The 22584-nt window shown below is 45.5% G+C and overlaps 5 protein-coding genes across 5 annotated transcripts in view; 2 read left to right on the top strand and 3 right to left on the bottom strand.

Moving 5' to 3' along the window:
• The window catches only part of ptprq (protein tyrosine phosphatase receptor type Q), a 39214-nt gene extending 28732 nt beyond the window's left edge, over window positions 1–10482 (top strand). Inside the window, exon 50 of the mRNA XM_061282651.1 lies at window positions 10005–10482. The gene's annotated coding sequence lies outside the window, so the exon portion shown is untranslated. The remainder of the gene's footprint in view (window positions 1–10004) is intronic.
• Window positions 24–6759, bottom strand: LOC133156729 (IQ motif and SEC7 domain-containing protein 3-like). Its single transcript, XM_061282649.1, has 6 exons — window positions 6566–6759; window positions 4440–4562; window positions 1424–1590; window positions 527–666; window positions 299–430; window positions 24–190 (listed from the first exon to the last, which is right to left on the bottom strand). The coding sequence occupies exons 1-6, from the start codon at window positions 6757–6759 to the stop codon at window positions 47–49; spliced, it is 900 nt and encodes a 299-aa protein (XP_061138633.1). The 3' UTR covers window positions 24–46.
• Window positions 7501–8398, bottom strand: LOC133156728 (IQ motif and SEC7 domain-containing protein 3-like). Its single transcript, XM_061282648.1, has 2 exons — window positions 8342–8398; window positions 7501–8236 (listed from the first exon to the last, which is right to left on the bottom strand). The coding sequence occupies exons 1-2, from the start codon at window positions 8396–8398 to the stop codon at window positions 7520–7522; spliced, it is 774 nt and encodes a 257-aa protein (XP_061138632.1). The 3' UTR covers window positions 7501–7519.
• On the bottom strand, window positions 8881–10210 carry LOC133156727 (IQ motif and SEC7 domain-containing protein 3-like). Its single transcript, XM_061282647.1, has 2 exons — window positions 10061–10210; window positions 8881–9402 (listed from the first exon to the last, which is right to left on the bottom strand). Exons 1-2 carry the CDS (start codon window positions 10208–10210, stop codon window positions 8881–8883), a joined length of 672 nt encoding a protein of 223 aa, XP_061138631.1.
• Window positions 10483–18902: 8420 nt separating the features above from the next.
• wash1 (WAS protein family homolog 1) lies at window positions 18903–22557 on the top strand. Its single transcript, XM_061282204.1, has 11 exons — window positions 18903–19061; window positions 19526–19666; window positions 19744–19855; window positions 20037–20183; window positions 20525–20661; window positions 20783–20918; window positions 21067–21256; window positions 21325–21483; window positions 21583–21741; window positions 22075–22143; window positions 22216–22557. The coding sequence occupies exons 1-11, from the start codon at window positions 19054–19056 to the stop codon at window positions 22356–22358; spliced, it is 1401 nt and encodes a 466-aa protein (XP_061138188.1). The 5' UTR covers window positions 18903–19053; the 3' UTR covers window positions 22359–22557.
• Window positions 22558–22584: the final 27 nt, after the last annotated feature.

Genomic DNA, 22584 nt, shown 5'->3' with positions numbered 1-22584 from the left:
ATTGACCCAGTTTTAAGAAGGCAAGCCAAGGTGTTTATAGCTTACATCATGCAGGTGCATCTGATATGTACAAGTGTGAATTTATTGTACATTCATTGCTGAAGAGATGAAACTGCATTCCCAGGAGACCCATCGCTTTGCAGAAGGTGTAAGAAGCCGAGGTTTTCTTCTTGGGGCACAGCTTCAGGATCTGGAGACGCACCCAAAGATGTTTGATGTGTAAGAAAACCTGCTCGACTGAATAAAACGACACGGAAGCGAAATGCTGATAGGCACACATGTTTTGAAGCGTGCTCACCAGGAGCAGGTCGTTGAAGAGGAAGACCTCTCTCTGGAGCTGTGATAATTTCTGTTTATGAGGTTTATTGGCATCCGGAACCTCAAACAGACGACAGCAGCACACCAGACGTCTGTGAGGTACGGCCAAGATCTGCACAGGGACAGCGGAAGAGATAAGTTAGGGAATTTTACGAAGGTCGTCACTTCTGGGTCGCTTGGGAAGTCGGAGTATTTTTCCAAGGCTTACAGTCTTCAGACCAAGGATGGACTGCTCCACCCGGCTCACATAGGTGACATGGTCCTCATTGGATCGTAGCTCTCTTTGTTGGATTCGTTCATAAATGCCAGCCACCATCTCTCTGGGGATATCTGCTCCGTCGTCCACACCTGAAAAAGCAGCCGTGCCCCCCCCCCAAAAATATATGAGCATGGCTCACTGTGAACAATATTGCTTGGAAGGCCAAGACAAAGACCCTTGAAGAGGTGGGAAATAAGTGTTTGACGAAATTGTTTTGTTTACTGGTTGCTGCCTGTGAGGATATTGATGAACAGTGGACTGTCTCAGAAAATATACAGAGGTCATTTTTTAGCTTGGGCGCTAACTAATGCGAGCTAGCCTAAACAAATCAGGGCTGACAGATGGACAGGGAGACAGATAGATGGATGGGACTGTTAAATGGGTGTCCCTGCAGTGCCAGTCACAGCCACACCATGCAGGATGGCCGCACTTAATCACGACGTTCTCTTCGCCCGTTTCCATGACAGTGAACTAACTGCCCAGAAGCTGCTGTTGACTGAAGAAAAAGTGTTGTTGAGCAAAGGTAAATAGAAGTCAAAATGCTGCCGGCCCAAGCGGAGGTGATGGGATGCATTTGGAAAATACCAGCTCGTATCGTTAAATCGCAATGAGCCGGAATTAATTGGCACAGTCCTTGGGGCAGAACTCGAGGAGCTGAGGATCGATCAGACATGGAACACCAGGAGAGCGAGGAGAGGCGTTCGCTTGAGGTGCTGACTTACGGGCCGTAGAAATGACTGTTGTTGTTCATTTTGAACACGGCTACGTCCCAGTTACAAGAGGGTGTGCCCACTTATGCAACGGCATTATTTCAGTTGTATAGCGTGTGGTGTACATGACTGTCACCTCTGAGGTTGCGTATGAAGTCGTCGAGGCCCATCTTGCGCTGCGGTTTGATGTTGGGCGAGTACATGTCAGTGTTGAGGAGGACCACAGCGAAGGCCAGGATGAAGATGGTGTCGGGGTTGTGGAACTGCTGCACCACATCGGGATTACACATGCAGTAGCGCTGGCTGAGTGCACATCAAAAAAATCGATTTCAGTAAAAGATCGGCATTTTTGGCGCGTTTCTGAATATTTTATTCGGTCCGCGTTGGTATAAAATGATGCTCCGAAATTCTTTGACATTCAGCCGAGCTCTCGACTCCCACCTGCAGGCTTCCACCGCCTCTAAAAACGTTTTTTTGTGGTTCCTGAAGCGCAATCGAATTTAATGAAGTGGCCTCCTGACTTCATGGCTTGTGGCTTTATTATGATTATGACACACATTTTCACTCTCTTCTGATTTTAAGATATGGATATTGTGAGCTGGTTAGGATATGAGGAAGGGCGCAATATCGGCATCTGAAGACAATTAAAAGGGGCATAATATGGAATATATTCAATATTTTTTCAGTATTCAAAAGATAGATATCAAGGCAAAGAGGAAGGTTGTGGTCAATGGCGTATGATAATCAGTAGCGGTTGCCATTAATGGCGCTGAAAGGCCGCGTTTGACAGTGCAAAGCGCTTTGCGCCATGGGTGAAGTAACACTCCTCTCGTCACGTTGCCTGGCACGAGCATGATGAGATGTTGCACTTTGTCTGCTCTCTCGCTGCCCGCGGGCTTGTAAATGTCTTCCTCGCGCCTCCCCAACTCCTTGACTGTCACTTGCGCTTACACACTGGTGCATTCTGGGAGTCAGAGGGGCTTTTAGCACAGAGATACGGACATTGGAGGATATACACTTGTTTGTATTTTTTTTTCGTACGATACTGCAAACTAAACATTTTCCTGCCGGTTTCAGCCAGTGAGCAAATAACATAGCAGCGTCCCGACTCATTTACTTGACGTAATATGCGGGAAATATTCATAGGGAGAGGCGAGCTCCACCATTTCGAGACACGCAACACCCTCTGTGTGAATAAACAGTAACAACGTGCGTGTTTTTCGACGTCATTCTTGGCTGGCCATCTTATGTCAGCACTTTGTTTCAACGGCGGCCCGGCATCTTCACAAACACGAAGGTTCGCACGCCAGCTGGCACAAAGAATCCTTCGCCACCGTGGCAGCGCAACATACACGCGAATGACATAACAAGTGTTACGTAACACATAAGACCCGTTCACTTGTGACCTATACTCGCAAAGTGTAGTTGGCCATCGCCGGTGACAGATGTGTAATGACTCGGCGACATGTGACGAAGCCTTCGTATTGGCCTTCGAATGAGCAAAGAAGCGTGAAATGATTATTTGCTTTTCCTTCCACTGCCTTTCATCTGTAAAGGGCACCGATTATACACAGCTAGGCTAACCGAGGCTAACACATTAGCAAAGTCATAATTACGTATATATACTAATGCTAATAAACTAGCACTCCAACTGTTGTGAGGATGCGTTTGTTGTCATTTTAAAAGAAATGCCTCGTCTCTTTGCACAAAAGACACGCACAGCATATTACATTGACTCTGGCACATCTATAACACTAAATCACAGCCGCAATTTTTCTCAAATTTGTCCCTGTGAGCAATGTGTGGACACATCCAGGACGCTTCAAGGACAACGCTGCAGAGTAAATGCCTTTGCTTTTTACCTACAAACCTGGCAGCGCTATAAAAGCAGGATGCATACTACTACTTAGTCTCTTGAAGAGAAAATATGATCGAAAAGTGACTTTAAAATTGCTTCTTCCTGCCCACCCATCATGTGTGAATTCATAAATCCAAGAAAAGCTTTTGTGAGCTGCCTCGTTACGAAAATGTATATGCGAGCGAGTCATTCCGAAATGTGATGGAAGACATAATCGACATAACGCTCGGCAGCTAGCCTAGTCTAAATTATGCCGTTTATGAACCACCATCCATCTGTTAAGATTAGGGGTCAAGGGTATGGTTAGGCGGTTAGAGTTAGGCGAAAGCTGAGCAGAGATTCATCCTTGTCGTGTTCCACATTAGCTTGTATTAGCTTGCATTAGCTTGTATTAGCTTAGGCTCCTGAACTCGCTTCCCCTTTCTGCGTAGCGTCCTGTACTTTTGCGCTACGCTTACTGTCTGCTGTATGCACACTGGCTCCGTTTTGCTCCTCTTATTTATTGTGTTATCTGTTTATTTATTATTTATTCATCATTCTTATTATTTATTGTTTGCGCCTTCTTGTTTTTATATTGTGTCGTTTACTTGTATGTCTATCGTGTAATGTGTCTCGTCACCGTGGGATAGAGAAAACGTAACTTCGGTTTCTTTGTGCGTCTTGACGTGAAGAGATTGACGATAAAGCTGACTTTTGACTTTAGTAATCCTGACCCCTTCTCTGCCTTTTCTTCTATCCATCCATTATCCTGAATCTGTTAAGTGGACCGTGCGCAACTCTAACTCCAGACTTGCCTTTATACTGAGCAAAAATTCTTTTCCTGAAGCGCAATCACACAGAACAGATCCAAACCTAAAAAAAACAACGTGTCGCCAGGAGGTTGTTGTGAAGTCGAGAGCGTCTATTTTCGTACACTCACAGATCTGCACCGTTTTTTTTTTTTGCGGGTTGTGTGTAATTGTCGAGTTCATCTGCAGTTGCAGGCAATCAGTATAATTTGTTAATGATACCAAAGCTTTGCTCTCATCTCAACCTGTCACCAGCAGCTCTCATAAGCACTAAAAGCCTGTTAAAGCATCTCTCTGGATGTGGATGTCTGATAGCCCCAAGGCTAATACATGACATCAAAGATACTCTTGTCAGTTTATTTTTTTTCGTCATTTTTTTATATTTCCACTTAATACTGAATAATATAAGCACCGGTCGCTAGCGGCAGTACAAAAAACCCAAGGTGCCCTTTTGGTTGTGAGGACCTTCTGCGAAATATTCCGCTTGAATGCTCCAAGCGTCTCACCTGAAGGCCTCAATGAGTCTCTCCACCTTCTGCGCCTCGCCTTGCACCCGCACGTGAGCCTGGAACTTCCTCAAGGCCTCGTCCAGCTCCATGCCCGAGAAATCCATTTCGTCCACCACGCAGCTGCCAGTATCCACGCGAATGAACACAAGAGAGGGCGGGGGGGGGGAGAAGTAACAATTTAGCAACGTAGTAGGGGCAGCGTGGGCACTTGGGTCCAAGCGAATGCACACGTACACACACACACACACGCACGCTGATGGCAAAACCTTCCTCTTACAGTCATACTTCCATTACTGAAGCGCTGACCTGGAAGACGTACACGCACACACAAATAGAAAGTGGAATATGATGACAGCGGGAGATAGGAGAGTCACATAATGACATTCAAAGGAGTACATGAAAGGCTTACAATGTGCCAATGGCAGCAGCACATACATAAATACATGTGTGTGTGTGCGTGTTGGGGGGGGGGGGGGGGGGGCAGTGACCTATTTCAACAGTTTCTCCAACAACTTCAGCAAAAAAAAAAAGCCAGTCCCTCCGTGTTCTTTGGATGAGGATGCTTACAAAAACATGAGCATTTATGTATGCCGGCTAGCACTTTACTACCACTGAGCGGTCCAGTAAAATGAGGACAGGAAAAAGTGTAGTTCTCACGAGAACGACGTGGACTTTTTTTTTCCCACAAAGAATAAAGCGGCACCGAATGGGCTAACATTTGCACACTTGAAATGTGCACACTCAATATGAAGTCGATTGATTAGAACGTTTGAGTGAAATGAAGTGTCAAAGGCACGAGATGGAGATATAATGTCACATGTGTATTTATTTTGCGGTTTCAATTATCACTCCAAGTGGCCTTAACATGCAAGGGAGATCATATTTAAATCATCTTTGCAGGTTCCACTGTGAAAGGATTTCTTTTCATATTTTTTTTTGCATTAATGCTGCAGATAAGTCACAACTTATACTTCACCTTGAAAAAACATTTGACAAAAAGCTCTTAAGATCTAAAGTATCCTCTTTTTATGACTCTGCAATATGACAACTCCAAACTTCCAAAGTTGCTTTATTATATGATTTTATGCGCCGTTTTTTTTTGTGGGTCAAAATAGAGCAGCTTTGAAAACGTGGCAGTGAGTCCTGGAGGTGCTCGAAACTGATTTAAATCCAAAGATCAAAGTACCAGAGCGGGCGCTAATGTGACTCTCGCGTGGAAAGTAGCTCACGACATAGCAATATCTCACTAGAAATGCTTTAGCGGCTGTGCTTATTATTTGCTGCGAGCCAGAATATCAGCGTAGCTGTCGATGCGCAAGTCAATAAAAGTGGGAAGTGCTAAACCTGCAAAAGGTCTTGTATAATTCATGGCTCTGGCCCAGCATCATAACATGAGCGTGAATGATGTCGCTGATAAAATGTTGAAAGGAAAGGTTGCTGTTGAATGATGGGAAATGTAGGCATTGTTTCCACAAGCTCTGCACAAAACTCAGCAAAACAACAAAAAAAAAGTACGTATTTCAAGGCAACACTGAATAACAAAAAAGATTTAGGGGAGGGATTTGTGAGCTGAAAGTAATTTTACAAAAACAGAGGTAGTAGTTTTTCTGAGAGGAAAGTTTTAATATGAAAAATAAAACCTCATAATGTAGAAGAATAGAAATTATGGTAATAAGTGACAAAAAAAGAGGCTTTTCCTTTTTATCCAAAACGGGAAAGACTGAATAAAACAAAATAAAAAGCTTTTGTAACAAAATTCATGACTAGTCATTCTTCATCTGTCTTTGAATAGGCTTTATTTTGTTGCTATACTTTGTCTTCTTTTTTTTTTGCTTCAGATCTTTTTCAATCCCCACTGAAACATTTGAAAGATGGCAAAGGTTCAATTGCTTGAAAAGAAACCCATCTAATGGCCTAGAAAGATTCTAGAAAGCAACTGTGAATTATTTATATTGAATCTAAAGTTGTCTCCGTTGGGGGAACCAAACAAACACAAGCAACTCAAATATTCTATTTCAAGCTACATGTCCAAATATTAGATATTGTCAGCAAGAAAAAAAAATCAATAAAGACACGATCCATACATCAATTGGTAAATATTATGGAAAAAGATGGCGACTCACTCGAGAACGTCTCTGTTGAACTGCAGCTTGCTGTTGCCCAGAAACTCTCCAATCATCTGCCTGCTCAGGCCTTTCCTCTGCAGCAGAAAGTGAGCCACGCCGATAGCCGTGTCGGGCACGAAGCCACGCGTGATCAGGAAGTGAATGCCTTTCTCCGGGTTCCTGTCACCGCAAGGGAGCAATTGTTGAAACATGGGCTTATAGTCACATTATCAAAACTATTTATATAATTTCATTATACCATATATATTTATATAATTTTTAATAATACCCCAAAAATAAAACATACATGAATTTTATGTATATATTAACTATTTTTATCATTTTATTATTTTCAATAATTCCAAAAACAATCAACAAACATGTTTTTTTTAACTAAAAATAGTAGTCAAAATAGTCAAGAAAATAATAAAAATAAATAAATACTTATGTGTCATAAGAAACGATACAAATAAAAATAAGAACAATGGAAATGCATATTACGCTTTCAAAAAATGTATTGGACTCTTGCTGTTCTTAGTTAACATTTATGAAATATTAACAACCCATTTGAAGCCGTTTCATAACACTTCATCAGAATATAATGTTGGTGCTCTTTCGCAAGTGCTCGACGAGAGACAGAGAGAGACAGAGAGAGAGAGAGAGAGAGAGAGAAACTTCTCCACGAGAGCTGACGACTCGTCCGGGTCAGAGCGGCTGCCAGCCAAGCGCGCTCCTTAATCATCTTTAATTTGCAATAACTAATAGTAATGATAAGAAGTAAAGGCCAGTGGTGCTCTCCCTCTATTTATGGCTGCTTTCACATTGTGCATGCTCCTTTTTTTTTTCTTTTTTTTTTTTTTATACCTCCTCCATCGCCTCGATGCCTTTGGCTTTATTTTCTTGTCGGTAGTGGGCCCCTCCCGCCAAAAAAAAAAAAAAAAAAACTCCCAAGGCAAAAAGTGTACTTTGCACTCACACGTTGAAGAGGTTTAATCCAATGCGATAGAGCCGTTTACGATGTGTGTCGGTGGAGAGGGTGGGCGAACGGCAGGCCGCCGGATCCTGGCATCGATCCCTGGGCAGGGAGACCACCAGAGCCTGCAGGGCATCGGGGCCGCCGCCCGGCGCCAGCTGCTGCGGGTGGGTGTAGTGATACTGCTGGTACTGGGTGTAAATCTGGGCGGGCTGCTGGTCTGACTGGGCCGAGGTGACGATGGCGGCGGAGGTAGACGTGGAGGTAGACCCGGCTTTGTCCGAGATGCCGTCGCCGTACGGGGCGCCCCCCGGGAGGGGCACGGCGGAGCCCCTCCGCGACCCCGGGTCCAAATTCTCCAGCTCCTCGCTGGGAGGAGGCGCCGGGAACTCGGGCTCCTCGCCGGACTCGCCTCCGACGAAGCCCATCCCGCTCAGCGAGGTCTTCCTGCTGCCCGCCTCGCCGCCGGCGTTGCCCAGCGAGGCGGTGGTAGTGGTGGTGGTAGCGGACGAGATGGTGTAGGAACTATTGCTGTCGATGTGGACGGTGACGTCCCGGAAGGCCATGAGTAGAGAGCTGGCGCTGCGGGGGAGGCAGGCGCTCTCGGCGGCCGCACACAGGGCCCCGGGGTCCATGAGGAGGCTTTGGCCCTCCGAACCTTCGGATACGCTCCAACCGCGGAGGGCCTCATCTATCGACTGGGCAAGCGAGTGAAGCTGACGGAACAAAAACAAATTTGTCACGGGGGAGTAGCAGTAAGCACGACTGCCTCACAATCAGAAGATTTGTCTTGGAATCTCGGGTGGAACGTCCCCCAAAACCATTTTTTTTCTCTGCATTGATCGCCTCAGAGTGAGGAGATCCTCGTTAAAAATCATTGTCGGAAAATCACTATGGTTATTTGAAGCCTCTTAGAATGTGTGAATGTGAGCTAAAGACAAAACGAGCTTTTAAAGATGGATGGATGGATTTCTTTTGTCACATTAGGATACTCTGCACATTTTAAAAGGAACACTTACGTTAATGTCTAATAATGATAAAGTACAATGGAGCGAACTGAAGGTTGAAATGGTCTCCTATTGGAGCAGGTTAGCTAATTATCTGCATTTTGCGAGACCGATGGGTCCAAATGAGTAACGACAGTGTCTTATTAGATCATCTGGTAAAACAAGATATATATTGAGTATATCCAGATGTCTACTGGGAGCTGCTCCAGCTCACCATAATGAGGACAAGCAACCTTGAAGATGTGCGATGCAAAGTTGTTTGTCTTGATGTGCCTTGTGATTGGCTGGCACGAGTCCACTGCTTTCTCTTGGCAAAAAGTAAGCTGGCAAAAGCTCCAGGTCATACGTGACCCTCATGAGGACATCGACATCGTCCATCGGTTCCAATGTGACTTTTTTTGTTGACTGGTGACCAGCCCAGGGCGGACCCCGGAGAAGCAGGATTTGAATTTCTGGTATTCAAACAGACTCACTTGTTCGGAGAAACAGTCCTCCAGCTGCGAAAGCGAAGGTCCGGGGCTTTGAGAGGGCGGCGCCCCGGAGGTGGGAGCGGCGGCCGCTGCCGGGGCAGACGCGGGAGACGGCGGTAGAGAGGTGGAGCGACACGGCGGCGGAGGAGGCGTCTTGGAACGAAGCGGAATCTGCCCCCCTCCCGGATGGAGAGAGTAACTGTGTCTCTGGGTGCTATTGCGGGCCCGTCCCGAGGGGCTGGGTTGGCGCAGGGAGATCCGGCGCGGTAGCTTGCTCTCCGAGAGCGAGTTGCGGATCTTTTGGAAATTTTTGCTGAGCTGGTACTGACGGAAGCCTGTCTGGATGCGGCGGGCGGCCCGTCTGGCGATGAGGTGGCCTCCGTACTTTTGCTCCAGGTCTTCTATCTGGAGAGAGAAGACGACGTTCGTGTTGGATTTCTCTACCAGGCGTGCCTAATGAATTGTCCCCTTCAAAAAAGTTACACTGCCAAACTGTCCAGCAAAGACAAATCAGAGCGATAAAGAAAAGGAGGACAGCCGACGCACACCATGAGAACACCCCGCAAAAAATACGCACACACACACAAAGGCCGTTATTAGCTGTTACCATGGCAACCTAGCATCTTTCATGCTCCTGTCGCTGTGGATGTTGAGATACTGGCGTTCACTTTTTTCGCTCTGTCTTTCATGTCAACAGAGACAGAAATAGATCTGAATGGGTTTCTTTTGCAGCACGCAATGTCATTTTCACCCCCCCCCCCCCCCTTACTGCCACCATCGACCCCCCCACCCCCCCCATGCTCAAAGACAAATGTCGCTCCCTCTCCCTCCCGCCAAGGGCGAAAAATACACCCCGATATGAGGGCCCGTCAGGGACATTCAATTCAAGATTATTGGACCCTGTTATTCACGGGGGATAGAAACCAGGTTGGCCTGTAATTAGCAAAAACTTTGCGTAGAATTGATTGTATATCACTATGTTCCATTTCAGTTTGATGTGATTTCAGTAATCCCGAATTACCATGTGCCCCTGACGTCCCCGCATGCCCGGAGAAGGGCGTACCTGTTTGTTTTTGTTTTCCAGGGAGATTTCATAGTCACTGGGCCCCTCCCGCTTGGCAGTGGTGCCGTCCGCGTCCCGTCCTCCTGAGGACGAGCCGTCCTCTAGGCTCAGCAACCGGCCGCTGTCGTGGGAATAAGAGCCGATAGTCATCAGCGCTCGCCTCCGTCCATGACCTTCACAACACATCTGTGGAGTGTGTGCGTGTGTGTGTCTGTGTGGAGCAGCAGGTGGGAAATGACTGCAGTAGCCAGAGGCCATAGCAGGACACAATTTCATCACAGTTTGCAGCAGAAATTCATTTAAATCTTCTCTCAAGCCTTTATCATGATATTATAATCATAATAAATGTGTTAAATTATGTACAGTCCGATTATGTATTATGATTTATTTCATCTATATTTTGGCCGGAGGAAAAAAAAATAAAAACTGAACTGACTGATTCTAATCTTTTGCACAGGGTATCGTTTTGTTGGATGGGAAGAACAGTGGTATAGCACATTCGCCTCGCAATCCAAGGTTCCGAGTTCAATTCTCAGCTCCAACTTTCCCGGGAGGAGTTTGCAGGTTTGGGCACCAGGAGATAACTAGTATTGTATCTTCGTATGTCATATTTGTTGCTAGGCGACATTCGCCATGTTACCTTACCTAATAAATATCTGGATAGCATATACAATAATAAAATGGAATAAAATATAATATAAAATTGTATGGGAACAAATGCGCTCATATAGAGTTGCATCTAGTGCTGCGGTGTCAATTATAGCAAGAGAACGTCTGCATGCGCTTGCGACACAGTGAGACACTCGCCTGAAAGTCAAACATGACTTGCATAAAAAGTAGCGATAACTTCATCAGCTTCTGCAGATATTTCGCAAATAATCATCTGTAATAGATCTGAGGCTGAGGAAAATGAATAATATATACGATTGTAAATAGTCTAATTTAATGCCGCTTTGACGTGGTTTATAGTGACTCTCTTCAATAATTCCCCCGTCCTTCGTTTTATTTAATTCAAGGGACAAATATTCTTCTTTTACGACTGAAATCTATCAAAGGGGAAAATGAGGTCAGGGCGATTCCAAAATTGATTTGTGGATATGTTAAAGTTATCTTAAAAGTATTTTGAGATTAGCCAGTCTGGATTTTTACTTTTCAACACTTTGGGCTCATGCTAATTTCTGCATCTGTTTAGCTTTTAGCTTTCCGTTATCGTCTATCCATCACTTGAAAATATCGGATTTTCACTCAGTCTAGCCGGCGAGCCATGGGTGAAGACATTTTTGGATTAGCAAAACAAAACGCTAAAAACAGGCCGCCTCCTGACACAATATGGGGAATATACACAATTCCCCCCAAAAATTAACTTGCTTGTGTAATTTCACACTCAATGGTCGGGCACGCACTCCAGAGATCCGCCAATTTTTATACAAATGGCAATTTTCCATAACGTGTCCTCTGTGAGCTTTGAGCATCATTTGACAAGTAACGTATTGTGATTTCCCTCCTCCATTTCCTCGAAACACTTCTTTCACTCAGGAGTGTATTCACAAGTGTAAACACAATGCACGGTGAAGGCTGAACAACAGCAAGCAGGTTAAAAATCCAATTCAAGGCGCATACGCCAAGTTCCTCTTGTTATTGTTGTTATCACGCCAATATTTCTCTCACTAACAAGGCCACCAGAGAAGCATTGTGTCTCAAGCCAGTTAGGTTCAGTGGCAAATAGGACGGTTGCGTAAAGAGAAATCCAGAGTCCAATTCGAATACATTAGTACGTTGAGAATACATTAGAGGGTTTAAAAGGCAAGAGTTGAGCAATTTATGCAACTGGACTGCAAAAAGCTTCTGTAATGCTCTGTGAGACACCCTCACTCACTCCCACTACTGTCACTGGATTTGGGACATGAGGCACAAGTGCACATCTGTCAAGAATTTTTTTTTTTTTTTTTTAATTCAGCCTGTTAATACTGTGTCAACCAATGTATTATAAAGAATAAAATGCAAAGTTTTAGAAAGAATAATAAGGTCATTTGAATTAATAATATTAATAAATTATTATTGATTATCAATTACACTTCAAAATAATATAGTCATATTGCAGATTAAATTTGACATATTTAATAAAAAGACTTTTTAAAAAATATTATCCATTTATATTTCGTTTTCATAATATTATCTATCCATTTAAAAAAAAATCGAATGTATCCCTTGAGGACAGGAGAGGTTTGTCCTCTCCTGCTCAAATTGCATTCGTGAATGAGAAATATATACAAGTGCAGGATAGACAGCCCTGCAAACCGTTTTTTGCTCATGACCTTAGAGGAGAGGGAGGAAGTGTCATTATTTGTGCTCGACTGGACAACTCACGTGTCACGTGACACCACGCAAATGTCGGCTTCTCGTCATCAGGGCCTCGTTTGTCATGAGGATGATTTCATTTTGGATGGAATTAAAAAAAAGGTGCCGAATTTCTCACCGATGTAAGGCAGCAGAATGTAATAAGATCCCCCATAAGCCCCACAAATTGCATGTTGATCTGATGAGATTGAATGTTGATACAGTGTAAGCCACTGAACACGTTCCTTGCCATAGCCAATGTTCATTTTAAATTGCTGCCAAATGTGGGATCTGGATCCAATCGGGAGAAAATTTGACTTGTGATCTTTCTACACTCCAGAGTCCCAGCCATTGTGCTTTGGCACATACGGATGAAATGTTTTGGTGCGTTCCAAAATGGTCTTTTATTTTATCCTGATGTAAGGATCCAAATTCATTTGAACTTTTGAACTCATTGAAGCAGGTATCCTAAATGGCGGCGCTTTTCTACCTCCACGACATCTAATGATTTCAAATATTAAAGATTGTTTTGAAGATTTGCTATGAAAAATTGGATACGAAAGCTCATTCAATTATCATTTCCTTCATCCTCATTTTAAAATGTTGCATATTTCTACTGCCGCCTGTAAATCCAATTTACAATTTGAAGATAATAAAAATAAAACACCCACACGGAGACATGAACTCATCGCCGCTCGACAGAACTCCCCAAATGCCAAGCAGAAGGCAAGATGGCTGGTTTTCCCCTTCCCCTCGTTACTATGGCAGTGATGGCCATCGCGTCATCAGCGAGTTGCTAGGGGCGATTGGGTATTGACAGTATCGGCACTTATTTCCCTCACTGATGCCTGTGCGTTCAATAACCTTGAGGTCCTGGACGGCTATTTGTTACCAAGCGCTTAATGTGGCTGCATCTGTGACCACAACCGCACACACACACACAAAAACACACCATAATGTGTGCGGTCAACTGCACACAGAGCAAAATGTCCTTTGGTGTAATAATAAACCTTTGTGTAATGGCCATGTTGGGGACTTACAATGATGGCTGCCCCATTACAAACAAGGAGATCATTTCATTGATAGTGAGAATGATGAAAATGGAGGATGCTGATCACCTAGTAAGCAATGCGGGTAGAAACAGTTTAGCAATCATTCCAACAAAAGAGAGGAAGAAATATTTGTTGACGATGAGTTGCGGTGGCCGTTGGGAATTTCGGCAAAATATATGAATTGAAGCCATCTTACCTGGATGCGCCGCTGACGTCAACTTCAGGATGCTCGGGGGCGGGGCAACAGAACTGATGCAGCACCGTTTCGTTTCTGCGAAGCAGAGAGAAAACTTGTTTATCCCGTCTGTTTGTTTTGCCAAGCGCCCAAAAAAATCCAGAAGAGACTTTCATTAAACTCCTCGGGATTATTTGGCACTGATCCCTTCGTAAATACCCATATGTGGGTCAATTCCAGGCTGAGACTGCTTACAGTGCATCCAGATGTTGCTAGCCACGATGCATCCATCAGTCACGGCTGTAATTTAGCCGTGTCCCCGAATCAACGTGACAGATGGTCACTTGCAGCTATTTCCCTTCTCGTACAAGTTAGCACACTTTCATTCATATTTTTGAAATATTATTTTAGCTACCATGTCTGAGTTACTGACATAAATGACGCAATACACTTGCAAGCATTAAATCTATTGTGAACAGACTTACTAAAATCCTTAGATGCTTCCCGTTACTGCTAGTAAGACCCTCGTAAATACTTTTGATGGATCACCTCGCCGTACGGTAAAAGTCCTTTTTTTCCCACGTTTTCACGTTTGACTGCGTCTCCTGACTTGCGCTCGGCATCTTCTACGTGACGCAAAGTCACGGTGACAGCCAGTCAGAATCAACGCCAGGACTCACAGTGACAGTCGTAGCTATAAAAAGATTTCTTTTCTGCGCAACTTCCACATGAAGAACGCATGCATCCATTTTCCACTGCGCTTCTTTCTGTTCGGGGGTTGAAACGAGGGCTGACGTTCACTCATTTGGACTTACGGACAATTACCATGTCAAACTCTGGCCCGCGGGCCAAATTTGGCCTGCAGTGTCATTATATTTGGCCCGCGAAAACATTGTGTCAGTACTAAAATTGCAGATTGTCTTCACTTTTAAAAAAAAAAAATACAGATGGTTCTAGCAATTATTAGCATCTTTTTAAAAATTGGTTCTTAATCAGTGTCTGACTTCAAAAGTATTTATTCATCAGTTTGTTGTGTAGCCTGTATTTAAAATGAGACGTTCGTACATTTATTTGGGTTGACAGTCATACTACCCCTCTGAAGGAAACGATGACAACGCTGCGGCCTGCGACAAAAAAAAATGACAATCCATTGAAGCTAACGTGCAACCTCGGAAATGTACACGCTAAGCATCGCTTGACCGTTTGCTGCCCATTTCGGTGCTTTCCCGTAGGAGAAATAAAGCGAGTTCCTTAATAGATCTCCCACAGTAAGTAAAAAAAGCAAACGTTGCTCATTAGTGAGGGAATGGTCGTAGAAAAGCGCAGTTCCTGCTCATTTTTTGCGGTCCCGGAGGCCGTCATCCACAAGCACGCTTTTCATTCTTTTGTACAAGGCATTCCACCTAATGGCCATCCGCACCCAAGGCGGCGTACAAAAAGAGCAGGTGAATATTTTAAGGCTACGTCGGCCTTTTGCTGTCGGCCGGCGTTGCCATCATGCCTACGCGGCCTTGCTCTTTTGTACCGCTACTTCAAGCGCAGTATGTTCAGTCGTCTCCCGCTTTCCGGAAGCCTGGCACGCGACTCGGGCGCTCAGGATGGCGCCGGTACATTTTGTGCACCTTCCCGGACACCGCGGGATGTCCCTGAATCCCTTGGCGAAGATTGTTTGTTCGGGATAGATAAAGCGAGTAGACAGCTCGGCCAAAATGGAATTTTTTTCCCCCTTTTCCTGCGTGGTCTTCTCCCTGCACCTGAGCTGGTCCGCTCCAAAGTCAGCCCTCGAGCTCCTTCCGAGGGGGGCTTCCATCAAAGAGCGTTACTGAGCGTGCATCTTCTATTTCTCGCTCCCCCTCCTGAGAACGGCTGATTACCGTTCGCTCCACGGGCTAAGTGGGCCAGATAGAGAAGGCTCAGCTGGAAAGAGCGGGAGAGAATCCTTTCTCTGAACCACTTCCTTCTCTGCAAAACCTCCAGGGTGCATACACGTGAACCGGCAACACTGGCAACAATGCAGAAATACACAAAACACGCAGCCAAAATAAGATTACACACCAGCGCACGTGTCGTTTGGACGGAGAGGCACTGATAGTGTGTGAGGCCAACAAGGCCCCTTTATTAGGAACACCACATTATCCATCGATCTATCTATCGATCTGTTTAGCTAACTAGCGAGCTAGCTATTTGTCTATATGTCTGTCCTCCCGTCCGTCCATCCATCTATCCACTTGCTTTTTTCAATTTCATTTCAGGTATATCATTCAGGCAGTTGGGAATCCAACATCCTCTGAGAGCTGAGGATTTGCAGCATATCATTCCATTTTCCGTGGCTCACCAACTCAAGTTGGAGCATTGCAAAATTGTTTTTGGGCTCGTTTTGTTGCCACCCCCACCTGCAGTTGAGAAGCTTCATGGCCTGCACACCGCTCCAGTACAATTTATTGTTTGTCAAAACAGGATGTGTTCTTGCCTATTCGTGCAGAGGAAGGCCTGCGACTATCAGCACAGATGAAAAAACAACTGATGAACTCATAGAGTTTGTGCAAAGACAAGGTTAAGGGTTACTGGGAACTCCACAAAAGCTCCATTCAGCGAAGGTTTCAAAGAGTTACAATACGAAGCATGACCGATTTCAAGTTGCCGAGCATCGTTATTATCCACTTGAAGCACCGAGCAGATTCCCACATTCAAAACCAAAACTAAATAGCGATTGACACAAGCAGAAAGTACAACCTAGAGAAATGTAGTTTCAATTATTAGCCTCTTTAGAAAAATTACAAGTACAGCTAAATCGTGATTTAATTACACCGAAACCAACAAAGTCTGGATTGAACGTCCGGAAAATAGTGTCCATTCGCTCAAAACACACCTTTCAAAGTTTGTTGGGTTCAAAATTGGCCCCAGCACCACTTTACAGCGCTGTGGTGTAATTACAGTGAGAGACATGTTGTGTCACGGTTGTCAGAGATATACACACTAGACTAGAGCAGGCTTAACACATGGCGGCCATGTTAGCAGGGGCAACCGTCTTACAAACGTTTTGTACTGTATGAGGCATTTTAGGTCACAAAAAAAGTACTTCAATTTAACAGCCAATCGGTTTTGACGGATGACCCCTTCTGACATCTCACGCTACCTTTTCTTTTTTTTAACAGCATTGCAGTCTGTGTCAAATATTACTTTTAGCATATGCAACATGGTGCTAAAATATAAATGGAGTGCTATCGTAGGCCGGACCTTTGACAAGTTTGATCTAGGAGCTAAAAAAAAGTGTCTTCCTCTCATTAGACGAAGAAGTGGTGCACTATGACGCCAGGGGAGGTGGCGTGGTGCGGGTGCACGCGTTCACGTGGTGCACGTGCGTCTCATCTAACAGAAAACATCAGAGGCCCGTCGGATACCCCGTGAGACGTGAAAAAGCCGCACGTTCATTAACAGCAGGAACAGCAACGTGGCCGCATCACATCACTCACCATGCAGGCTGCCCCCCACCCACACACACACGTAAGCATGCGTCACACACACACATAGTACACACACTCAACAAATCCACATCAACATATACACTAGGCTGCACACACACACATGCATGTATGACTTGCTCATGCATGCATTACTGACACACACATTGCACACACAAATGTGCATTAAACACTCATGTATTTATTATAAGCACACACACATATGTTGTCACACAGCTGTTTGTTACGTAATGATCCAGTTTCGCTTTTAAATAATCCACCTCTGTATCTCTCTCTGCCCCTCACACACACACACACACTGAGCAACGCTCAATGTACGTGCAGGATATTATAATAAATTATAATAATTAAAACAACCTTTTTGGTGAACTAAAATTATAAAGAAAATGAGAGACTAATGGTACACAGCAATCGAGCGCAGTAGTGTTTTTCTAAAGCTTTTCCGGACCATCTTTTGTGTGTGTATGAACTCACTCGGATGTCTTGGCGAGGGCCAGCGAACGACACAGAGTAGACGGGGTCATCGGAACCAAGGAGCGGCAGCCGGTGCAACTCCCACCGTTTTCCGGCTCGCTCTCGACCGGCGAATCGGTGGTCAGCTCAGCTGGAACCAGCTGCATGTCCCCCGGGTCCAGAGGCTCCGCGGAAGGAGCCCGGACCACCTCGGCCCCGTCGACTTGTTGTTCCGGTGCGGCCGTTTGCTCCGGCGCGGGGCTCGCCGCGGAGCTCGTCGTGGAGCTTTTGGTCTGGGGGTCCTGAGCGAGGTGGAGGTGATGGAGGCAGCCCAGGTCGGGGTGAAGCTGATGGTGATGATGGAGGAGGTGGTGCGGGTACGCGGGGTAAGGATGCTGATGCTGCTGCACGCGGACATCTCGCAGGTGCCTGTTCTCCCCAATGAGCTCATCCACCCGCCGGTCCAACTCTTCGATGCGGGAGCGCTGCGTCTGGATGAGACTTTGCTGGTTCTGCACAATTGTGGTGAGCTCCCGCAGGTACAAGATTGCCTGCACCGGATTATCCAGCAGGCTGGAGCTCATCCTACACGCGAGGCTCGGACAATGGCCAGAAAGAGACAGGCAAAAAGGACGCAGAGGAGAGGGAGGATGTTGAGGGACGAGCGCTCCTTGGCGGTGTTGTTGTTTTTTCTTCTTTTGGAAGGATGCAGCGATAGTGCTCGCCTCCACTTGTGCTCCCTCCCTCCTGTCTCCCTCTCTTACTGCGCTGAGAGATGCTGAAGAGAGGAACTAGATCCAGCTGTGATCGCAGGGAGGGGGGGGGGGGGGGGTGCAGAAGGGGAGGAGGAGGCACTGATGCGCCATTACGCACAGAAGACACGATGATCAAACTTCAGGACAAACGCGCACCCTACAGGCCTCAAAGCAGAATAAATCGCTTTTGGGTTCACGCGAACGGCATGTAATAAACGGTGCATTGAATCACAGTCAAAATGTAGTCATTAAATAATTTCAATTAAATAAAAATAAATGATCAGAACTAATGGAATAAAACGAACTATTCAATCTCCACTGATGCAGTCGGTTTGCCTATTCACTCAGTAGGAAGTGGATGGCTTCTTACATTTCCGTGGGCACTTAAACGCCACACACGGAAATACAGGGGGGTCGCGTTCATGTAAAGTGTACATTGTGTACACCGAGCGTTTCCACCAAATTTCTATCTTGAAAGTGTTAATAAGTTAACAAATTAAGTGAAATCCGGGGTGGGAGGCGTGTTAAAAAATTTAAATTGGAATTTGTATATAATCGTTATGTCCTATTAGTGCCGCTCGAGGTAACTGTCAGAAATATTTCCGAGGGTACCTGAAGGCAACACGGTGAAGTCATATGACACAAAAACGCACGAGCAAACAGACTGTTGTTATGCTAGCGCCGTTAGCCTAGCGTTTTTCCAGTCTATCTATATGACCTGGGAGTGTTAATAAAATTGATGGTCAGGTAAGGCGTTTGTTTATAAAAGAGTGCTTTTCAAATTGTTTTATACAATGTGACTTTTCGTTACCATCGTTGTAAAGTGCATAGCCTTTGAATCGTCACTAGTGTTTCGAGTAGAATATTCCATTTATCGCGTGTGTATTGTGAATGCGTTCAATGTGTGCGTGTATTACCTCTTTTTAAAAGTTCACAGATGTATACAAAGGGTTGATAAACTGAAATGTTGTCATGGGGCCATCATGATTAGCAGCAACACATGATCCGGTCATGTGTTGCTGCACACATAGTCTGGAAACAAACACATTGCAGCTCAACTTTTCATCAAATGAGTTGACTTAAATCTACAAGCTTCATATGAAAGTGAAAATATGTGAAGTGGTCTTAAACCAATTGATTTACTTTCCCGCAGTCATAACCAGTCAAGAGAATTGAGTCATTTGGGTCTTGCTTCACTATTTGTGATAAAGGATGACCCAGAAGCTCTGCCTGGAGGGTCAGGTGTACTCGGTGCCTCTCATCCAGCCGGACCTGAGAAGAGAGGAGGCCGTTAACCAAATAGCAGATGCGTTATTCTTCCTGGAGACCATCTCAACTGACATATTTAGGAGGTAAGCTCCACACAAATTGACTTGATATTCTCACTTGTCAGATCTTTATTTTTGCTCCCTTTGTGTGGTGCTTTTAGAGTGTCCGAGAGTGTCGAGGAAAATCGCCGCCATCTGCAGAGCGTCACCGACCGGATCCGACTGGTTCAGGCTCGCGTCGACAAAATCAAAGGCAGTAAAAAAGCCACCAAGGTAAAGTAGCAAAAAAAGAAAAATAGTTGGGCAGACGTGACTAAAGTTGTGTTTGAGGACAAAGATGCTGCCATAGTATTGCAATCTGGTTGTCATGGTAACATTGGAAGACCTTGGAAAAGGCTTCAGGTTCTGTAGAAGATGCATTGAACACCTCCTTCAAAAAGCTGTGTGTTTCCAGGTTTTTTCAAGTGCAAAGTACCCGGCCCCAGACCGACTCCGGGACTACTTGTCGATCTTCACCGGGGCCGCCGACCCCTCGAAGCAACCCCGTCCGCGGCAAAGAATCCAGAACAAACTTCGACCCTTTGACGAGAAGACTTTACAGGTAATCTGTGAAAAGTGTTCCTGATCTTGCCATACCTGGGAAGTGTTTTGAATTGTAAACAAAAATGCACAATATATCTCTGTTAAGAAAAAGAAATGCACAGTGTTTCCCCATGGTAGCACTGCTTTGTTTTGCAATAAGATTTTTTTTTCCCAATAATCTTGTCTGGAGACAAATGAAAACACATTGTGCAATTTCCTTTGGTGCACAAATGCATTATTCAGTTTGGGGGGGGGGGAGACAAACTTAAAATAGGTTCCGCATAAACATTTGCTGGTAGGTTCGATAAAAGTAACTTTTTTTTGCTGCTGCTTTTCACCTTTTGTTTGTCTCCCTGGCAGGAGAAGTTGGTCTACTTCCCCGTGTGCGCAGGCAAAAAGAAGAAGTCGGAGGATGAGACGGAAGAAGGGCTGGGTAGCCTTCCGCGCAACATCTCCTCCGTCAGCTCCTTGTTGCTCTTCAACACCACAGAGAACCTGTGAGTGCACACAACCACACACACACACACACAGTTGTCAAAAGAATAAAAAGTGCAAATCACCGCAAACTCAACTTCAGTACAGTAACTTTGCATCACATGCATCCATTGTGTTTTGAAGCTACAAGAAGTACGTCTTCCTCGACCCTCTGGCGGGAGCTGTGATCAAGACGCACATGGCCATCAAGACGGAAAAAGAGGAGAAACCTTTTGATGCTCCGCTGTCCATCACAAAGAGAGAGCAGCTGGAGAGACTGGTAAATGAACTACAGCGAAAGTATTGGGACACCCTAACTATCAGCTGGGATGATTTTTTTTTTTTTCCCCCCCAAGATTCATCCAAACATGCTTGACATGCCTTAATGTTCTAAATCCCACGATGATCTTTGACCATGTTCTTGACAGACGGCAGAGAACTACTTCTACGTACCAGACTTGGGTCAGGTGCCAGAGATCGACGTGCCGTCATACCTGCCGGACCTGCCCGGCATCGCCGACGACTTGTCGTACAGCGCCGACCTGGGGCCCGGTTTCGCCCCGTCGGGACCCACGCACAACATTCCCGAGCTTCCATCCTTCTCGGAGGACAGCGCAGGTATTCAAACAGTAGAAGGCAGTGGGAACCCAGCTCGGGTGTTGCTTGACTGACCTATTTTGTTTCAGGGGATCACCCAAGCGTTCCTCCTCCCCCACCGCCGCCGCCGCCACCACCTCCTCCTGCACCTGCCACTCCTGCTGGACAACCGCCACCGCCGCCACCACCACCTCCTCCTCCTCCACCACCTCCTGCAGAAATCGCTCCAGACAGAGTTCCTAGTTCAGGTTTGCCAATCACACAGGCCTAAGTGATCATTATTTCTGTGGAACTAGATAGAAATGGTCGGGAGGGAAATTGAAAATAAACCTCCCTCAACCCCGTAGGCCCAGTTCCCGGCACCCCCAGCGAAGTGGTCCAGCCCTCAGACGGCCGAGCCAGCCTCCTGGAGTCCATCCGCAATGCCGGCGGCATCGGCAAAGCCAAGTTGCGCAACGTCAAGGAGCGCAAGATGGAGAAGAAGAAACAGAAGGAGCAGGAACAAGGTGGGAATGTTTGATTCACGGCGACACCAAAAGCAGCGTTCAGCAATCGAGAGCCGAGCGTAACCAGCGAGTAACCTCGGGTTAGCCAAACGACTCAATCTTTGTATTCACGTGTTTAGCGCAGCCGTATTTCAATGAAGAGAATTCAAAAGTTTACAAAGATAACAAAGTAAAAGTCCAGAAGATGCTTTTAGACCTTCTCACCATGAGGTCACACTCGCATCCGATGCCACTAGCAAACTTTTGACGAGAATAATTTGAGCCTTTTCTCCCGCCGTAGTTTGTGGTGTGAGTCAAAAACCTAACAAATGATTTATTGGCGTCTCTGGGCAGTCGTAGCAGCTTCCAGCGGCGTCGACTTCATGTCCGACCTCTTCAACAAGCTGGCCTTGCGCAGGAAAGGTATAAAAAAATAAAAAAAAAACGCAAGTGTATTTGGGAGAGGTGAAAATGACACTCCCTCTCTCCCTTCAGGTATTTCTGGGAAGGGTCCAGTCGGTGGGGATCCAAACGACGCCCCCGGCAGTGCCGGAGGAGCCTTTGCGAGAATGTCAGACGTCATCCCTCCGCTTCCCGCCCCGCAAACGGCGGCAGATGACGACGACTGGGAGGTGTGAAGAAGTGGACCGTAAAAATTCAATGCACTGACAATTAAGGTTGGAACATTTTCTCATCAATTTTCATGGGAAGTTGAGCTGGGGAATTTTGGAGAAGTGCCATATTCTAACAAATATTAACATTTGGCCATAGGGCAGACAGATCCATGTATCCATGTACAAAAAAACAAAACAATTAAAATGTATAACATTTCAACAACTTTATTTGTAAGTAGAAATTTGATAA

This window comes from Syngnathus typhle, linkage group LG7, assembly GCF_033458585.1.
Source record: "Syngnathus typhle isolate RoL2023-S1 ecotype Sweden linkage group LG7, RoL_Styp_1.0, whole genome shotgun sequence".
NCBI classification, from domain to species: domain Eukaryota; kingdom Metazoa; phylum Chordata; class Actinopteri; order Syngnathiformes; family Syngnathidae; genus Syngnathus; species Syngnathus typhle.
This window is presented reverse-complemented; position numbering and strand designations above follow the sequence as displayed.